Here is a 6,852-nt window from a genome sequence, read left to right on the forward strand (position 1 = left end):
TGCAAGCCAGGATGTGCCCTTACCAGGATGTGACTCCGCTAATGCCTTGCCCGTGGACATGGCCTTCAGAACCGTGAGAAAATAAATTCTTCTTGTTTAAGCCACTCAGTCTATGGCATTTTGTTACGGCTGCCCTAGTAGATTAATCCACGTGGACATTACGAACACACTTAGAAACCACGAAGGCAATACAGGAAGGAGACAAACTGAGTGCCAATGTGAGTCCCAGGTTTGAGTACTGACTCTGGCAATGACTCGTCTGGATCCCCACACAGCTTCTGTTCCCTCAACTATAGAACGGGTATAACAAGAAAATCCACATAGGGCATGGTAATGAAACATCACCAACAGCTTTACTTACATGACGTCAGTTAATTCTCACTGCAACCCTCCACCCTAGGTACGAGTATTTTTTTTCCCTGGGTACTAGTATTTCACAGATGAGAAAACTGAGGCCCTTGTCCAAAGATACACAGCTTAGGAGAGGCAGAGCCAGGACTCCAATCCAGGCAGTCTGGCTCCAGAGCCCACGTTCTTCCTTCACGAACCGGACAATTTCTGCCCGTGCAATGGAGCTGACACCCGCTGCTCTGAGTGCAGTGGCACACGGAGTGTCCGTGCTGCGCCTGGCCCACGATCAGCATGCCAAGCATCAGCTAACATCAGTGCTCTTCAAAACCCAAAGCGGGGAACCCCACTCAAGTATTTCCCCATAAGGTCAGACCCCAGAAGTCCCCCACTCAAAATCTCCCATCTCAACGGCCTGAGGATTCTACTACCCTTCCTGCAATTAATACAACCTCCCCTCCCACACCACTGACACCTGAATCTGAACCCCTGCCACAACCCCACCCAACCAACGGGGAGCCACCTGTGTGCTGCTGCCCACGAAATTCTCCTGCCAGAACCTGTTCTATAAAACTGCCTCTCAGAGAATCGCTTGAACTTGCCTCTTGGAGAATCGCTTGAACCTGGGAAGTGGAGGTTGTAGTGAGTTGAGATCGCATCACTGCACCCCAGTCTGGCAACAGAGTGAGGCTCCCTCTCAAAAACAAAACAAAACAAAAAAAACCCTGCCTCTCTCTGGTTCTCCTCCTTGGGCCGCACTTCTCAAAACTAGGAAGGCAGGGCATGGCAGTGTCTGGAAGCCGCATGAGAGCATAAGCTAAAGGTAATACATCTTACTGTGGCCTTCAGCTCTTCTGGGGGAGTAGAGACTTCACCTTATTTGAAAAAAAAACACAGACAAAGGGACTAAATATTTCTATTAAAACACACTTACTAATTATCAATACAGTAAAATGCAAAATGCCAAGACCTTTGAGAAACACACTACAGTCTTCCTAGACACATCAGAACAGGGTGGTCTGCTTTAGGGAGTGCCCAGGCATCCCCAGGGGGTCCTTCCTCCTCTGCCTTGGGGCCAGAGGCAAGGGATCTAATCCTTCTTTCCCGCACCAACTGCCGTCACCCTAGTCGGCACCTCTGAAGACCAAACACTTCCTTTAACCTCTCTCCAGAAATGACAGTTTCGAGATCCTTCTATGTTCAGGTCACTTTCTATGTTCCCTTGAAGCATGAGGCCCAGAACAGGGCTCGGTACTGCAGGTGAGCTCCACTAGCTGAGCAGAGAGGACCGATACATCGTTTCTCTTGGACAGTAATTCTGCATGTCTCAGATTCAAGTCCAGATGCTGCTAAGCAACATCTGCCCAGGAACACACGAGCAGGACCTTACACCAAAAACACAGCAGGTAAGAACATAAACTGGAGCCAGACTCCTGGGCACGCATCCCTGCTCGGCCACTTACTAGCTGCATGGTACTGAGTAACAGTGAACTCTGAGCTTTGGGTACCTGACCTGTATAATGGCACAAGAACAGAACCTACCTGACAGGGTTTGTATGAAGGGTAAAAAGGCTAATTTACACACAAAGCATCCAGCATGACACTTACGGCAAGGTAAACCCTCAAAACATAAGAAGCCCCCCAGGTGTCCTCAGCAGCAGCAGTGAAAATCCGGTCACATTCGGTCTCTGCCAGCCTCACAGGTGTTTTCAGATCCCATTTTTATGCTGCAACATTTTCCGCAGCAACCACCGTCATTCCTTTAATAGTCACCAAGGGAGTGCATCTGCTATGCCAGGCGCTGCTCTGAGCGTCGGGGCCAGACTCCATCACTGCTGTCTGCAGCATGGTCTGGTGGTGATTATGAGCAAAAGCCATGGGTGTTCCGGCCAAGATGACTGTGGGTCACAGGATTCAGTCGGCACAGGCACCCTGGAGTCATGCATAACACCTACTCTGTCCCTCAAGAAAACACAGAATGCAAGTGATAGCAGGGGCTGTTAATGCAGAAAGAGCAGTGTAACTACTTACTCTTTTTAAAGGAATTATTCGCCAAACTCTAGCATGTAACTCCCAGCATTCCAGAGTTAGTACAGGGTGGAAACCGCTGGCCTGTTACATTTGCCGTCTCTTTGCAGGTTCATCTTTCCATACACCATTTACTGGGCACATACCACGTGCTCCAGGCATCACAGGCGGTGCCCAAGATGTGCTGGTGAGCAAATCAGAAATGGCCTCTACCCACAAGGTGCTTACAATCTAATGGTAGAGACCAACGTGAATATGTATTAAGCACCTACCGCAATCACTTACATAGACACATACAGCACCTGTAGCAAGTACTATCAAGCAAACATCAAGAGTGTAATGAGGGCTGTAACTAGGGAACATGATCTAGATTAGAGGGTTGGGAAGGTTTCCTCTGAAGAAGTAATGCTGAACCTATTATTAATCATAGTAAACATAAGTATTGAGGGGGCAGAGAGTGAGACCACATTCCAGGCCCCAAGGCTGGAGGGTACAGAGTGTGACTGGAGCCAGACGAGTGGGGAGGGGTGATTGAGTGAGTGAGGAGGGTAGCCTGAGATGAAGTCAAAGCAGCAGGCAGGGCTAGATGAAGCAATGGAAATGACTTTGGATTTTATCCCAGCGGCAGTGGGATACCACTGAAGGGTGTCACGAGAGGAGTGACATAATCAGATTTGGAGTTTTAAAGGATCATCTGACTGCTGCACACAGCACGGGCTGTAGGGAAGCAAGTGCAAGACAGACCAATTCTGGGCAACTCTAGCTGGGGTCCCAGCCGGGACCCATGATGCCTGGACTAGAATGATGATGAAGGAAAGAGGGGGAGCAGACGGATTCCAGAAATTCTCAGGAGGAGAATCAACCACCAAGGCCAGGGGATAGACCGATGCAGACGGAGGGTTCTGGCAGGAACATCCAGGTAATCAGAATTACCACTTAATGCAGTGGGGAAACCAGAAGCAATGCGGGGGAGAAGGGGATCATGAGTTTAACCATTAGTGTACTCTCTTACAGTATGGCCTTTTCTCTATCACCAGTGGAGTCATGGGCAAACATTTTCAAAGGAACTGGCTTGGAGCCAAACCCTTCTTGATGGGGGATCCTCCCACAGGCTGACATTGATCCACTCTGGAATATCCTCAGTCCTTACCAATCTAACCCTGCGCCTCTTGTTCCTTCATTACACCAAGGGAGCATCATCAGAACCCTTCCCTCACATGCCTGGTGAAAACAAAGTCTCCTAACAGCCATCAACTTCACTTCCCTGATCCTCCAGCAATCCTATCATAGGAGGTTATGGGAGCATATCAAGAGGAAGAGAGGGGGAGAGAATTCAAGACACAGACCAGACTCAAACACAAGTTCAACACAGCCTCAAACAAGAGATCCACACTTTCACCCATTGACTCAGCTTTGCCCCATCTTTCAACTACTCACCTACACCCATGGGCTGTCAACCCAGGTTTCCTTCTGACACGTGTTCAAATGATGTAGCACCTGAATGTCATGAGACTCTCTGAGCAAGACCATGAAATACAGATACTACATCTTTGTAACAATTAAACGTGCTCTTTCTTGTGCCAGAAAGGTTCTTGTCTCTCTCCCATCCTAGAATCCTTTTGAAAAGCCACTTCCTCGGGGGAGCCTTCTCTGAGCTCCCAGATTAGATCCAAGGCCTGTTAAACACCCTCAGGCACCATGTACCTCTCCTTTGGAAAACTTATGCTTGAAACTCTATGTATATGATTTTGCTGACCGATATCTGCCTTCCCCACTCGACTGGACTGTTTGTAAAGCCCCACAATGGCAGAGGCTTTTTGAGATTTTTACTCATCACTTTCTCTCTACCCTAGCAAATAATAGCCTCTAGTAATACTTAATGAGGCTGGGCGCGGTGGTTTATGCCTGTAATCCCACTACTTTGGGAGGCCGAGGCAGGCAGATCACCTGAGGTCAGGAGTTCGAGACCAGCCTCAACATGGAGAAACCCCATCTTTACTAAAAATACAAAATCAGCTGGGCGTGGTGGTGCATGCCTGTAATCCCAGCTACTTGGGAGGCTAAGGCAGGAGAATTGCTTGAACCTGGGAGGCAGAGGCTGCGATGCGCCAAGATCGCGCCATTGCACTCCAGCCTGAGCAACAAGAGCGAAACTCCGTCTCAAAAATAAATAAATAAAAAATAATGAATTCGGAAATATATAACTCTATGCTAATGTAAGTATCATCTTCCTAGCTGTGACTAGCAAGTACACGTATCAAAAGTTTAAAAACAGGCCAGGTGTGGTGGCTCATGCCTATACTCCCAGCCCTTTGAGAAGACAAGGTGGGAGGATTGCTTGAGACTGGGAGTTCGAGGGCAACCTGGACAACATAGTGAGATTCCATCTCTACAAAAAGTAAAAAAAAAAAAAGAAAAAAAAAAGCATAGCTGGGAACGGTGGTGTGCACCTACAGTGTCAGCCACCTGGGGGACTGAGGTGGGAGGACAGCGTAAGCCCAGAAGTTCAAGGCTGCAGTCAGCCATGATTGTGCCACTGCACTTCATTCAGTCTGGGCAACACAGCAAGACCCTGTCTGTTAAAAAAAAAAAAAAAAATCAGGACAAAAATTGAAGTTGAAGCTATTTTGGCCATTAATTTAATACTTTATTTATCCTGAGAGAAAAACTGCCCACTGTTTTACGTTAGAGGAATGCTTCCACATGGCAACATGTTCAATTGCGTTTTTCCCAAACCATGTTACTTTCCAAACGATTACAAGCAGTCGTGAAGGATGGTCACACTTTACAAAAAGTGTAATTATACAGTCGACTCCATCTCAGTCACTGGCCCATTCCTGGTAAACTGACAAGTAGCTGTGGTGGTTTCCAGCAGCTTGTTACAAGTCATCAAGTCAGTATGAGTGTTGGGGGATGGAAGCTCTTGAAAAAATGGTGCTGACGCCCCAAGCAGTAGCCAAGTGTATCATGAACCGTCCTGAGCTGACTCAGTAAGGACTCAACAGAGAAGGACACTTCATTTACTTCCCTGACAACTGCAATAAAATTTAGAGCTAGCGGAGGGATGCTGCCTGGGCAAGGGAAATAAATGTGTTGTAACATGAAACGGTCCCAATCAAGCAAGTCGGGGCCCCCTCGCTATCGCCGATAGTCCAGAGCAAGGAAGTACAGAGCAGTCCTGAACCTCAGTTTTCTGCAAACCAGAGGCTTGCCACTGAGCCTAGGTGACCCGAAAGCTGCAGAAAAGAGAGGTTGTGCCTGGCACACGGAGGCTGCCTCCCCAGCCTGTGCTCCTGATCCTGCGCCTGCCGCCCCGGACTCACCTGGCCCGGGGCCCTGCGGGTCCTTCAACTGAGCCTTGAACCGCACGCCCGTGAGCTCTTCATTGCGGGCCCGCTTGGCTGCGCCCGCGGAGGAAGCCGCGCCGTCCTGGCCGCTCGAGGCCTTTCTCTTGGAGACCCCCATGGCCGACAGGGCGGAAGCGCGACGGAAACGACACACCTGAGGGGTCCCGGCAGGAGCACTAGCACAGCCAGCCAACACGCGCTTCAGGACCACATGGGGCAGGAAGGGGCGGGGATAGCGGAAGAGGCGGGGCTCGGGGAAACGCAGGCGGAAGGCGGAGGCCCGCGGGAGGCCGGAACCGGCGGAAGGGGCGTGGCCTGTGGAAGGGGCGGGCCGGCGGGAATCCAGAGTCGTGGGTCTCCCTGTGAGTTTGCTGTCCCGGTTGGCTTGGTCACGGCATGGGGCGAGCGGACACTCCACGACACTCCCCTCCCCTGGCTGCGGGGTTTGGGGTCCACTGGGGCGCGCTCCTGATCCCGTTGGCTCTCTCGGGTGCTCTTGGCGGGAAGAACTCCCAGACCTTTCACTCCTGGCCCGGCCGGTCCGCGAAGACATGGCCCCGGCGCATACAAGCAGCACAATGAGTAGTTCTTGACCCGAGGTCGCCCTGACGGTGTCGCATGAAGAGCTTGATTCACGCACAACAGGATTCGATACTTTGCCAATTCGAGACCCGGGTGGCTGGCAGGGAAGGCGGATTCGCCTTGGCTAGGTGCCCCTGACTTCGACCCCTAGCCTATGTCACAGCCGGAACCAGATCGACTGGTCTGGTAGGATGTCACTCCAGACTGTCCTCCACCCCAGACTTCCCCTCTTTGTGCCGTGCAGGGTGGGAGGAGAAGACCAAACGAAGTAACGTCTGTAAAACCCCTTCCTGGACAGCATAAGGCCTCCACATCTAAGTTCCTGCCATTAAAATGGAGACAGCAAAGCCAACCCTATCCAGTCCTTGGGACTGTTATGAACAGAAAATGATGCAATGTACGAAAAACTGCTTTAACGAGGAAAACAATACAGTGTGTTTTTGGAAGATGTTATTGACTTGTGAACCGCATTAAATGCTCTGAAATAAAATGAAAGTAAAAATGAATAAGTAAAAACAGGCTGGTACATATTTTAATACGACTTCAT

The 6,852-nt window shown here is 50.0% G+C and overlaps 1 protein-coding gene across 1 annotated transcript in view; it reads right to left on the minus strand.

Moving 5' to 3' along the window:
• Window positions 1-5,940, minus strand: part of URB1 (URB1 ribosome biogenesis 1 homolog (S. cerevisiae)) — a 78,768-nt gene extending 72,828 nt beyond the window's left edge. Inside the window, exon 1 of the mRNA XM_011960128.1 lies at window positions 5,700-5,940. Coding sequence (XP_011815518.1) covers window positions 5,700-5,841 — 142 coding nt within the window. The 5' untranslated portion in view covers window positions 5,842-5,940. The remainder of the gene's footprint in view (window positions 1-5,699) is intronic.
• Window positions 5,941-6,852: the final 912 nt, after the last annotated feature.

The sequence above is a fragment of the Colobus angolensis genome, unplaced genomic scaffold (genome assembly GCF_000951035.1).
Source record: "Colobus angolensis palliatus isolate OR3802 unplaced genomic scaffold, Cang.pa_1.0 Scaffold506, whole genome shotgun sequence".
Classification (NCBI taxonomy): domain Eukaryota; kingdom Metazoa; phylum Chordata; class Mammalia; order Primates; family Cercopithecidae; genus Colobus; species Colobus angolensis.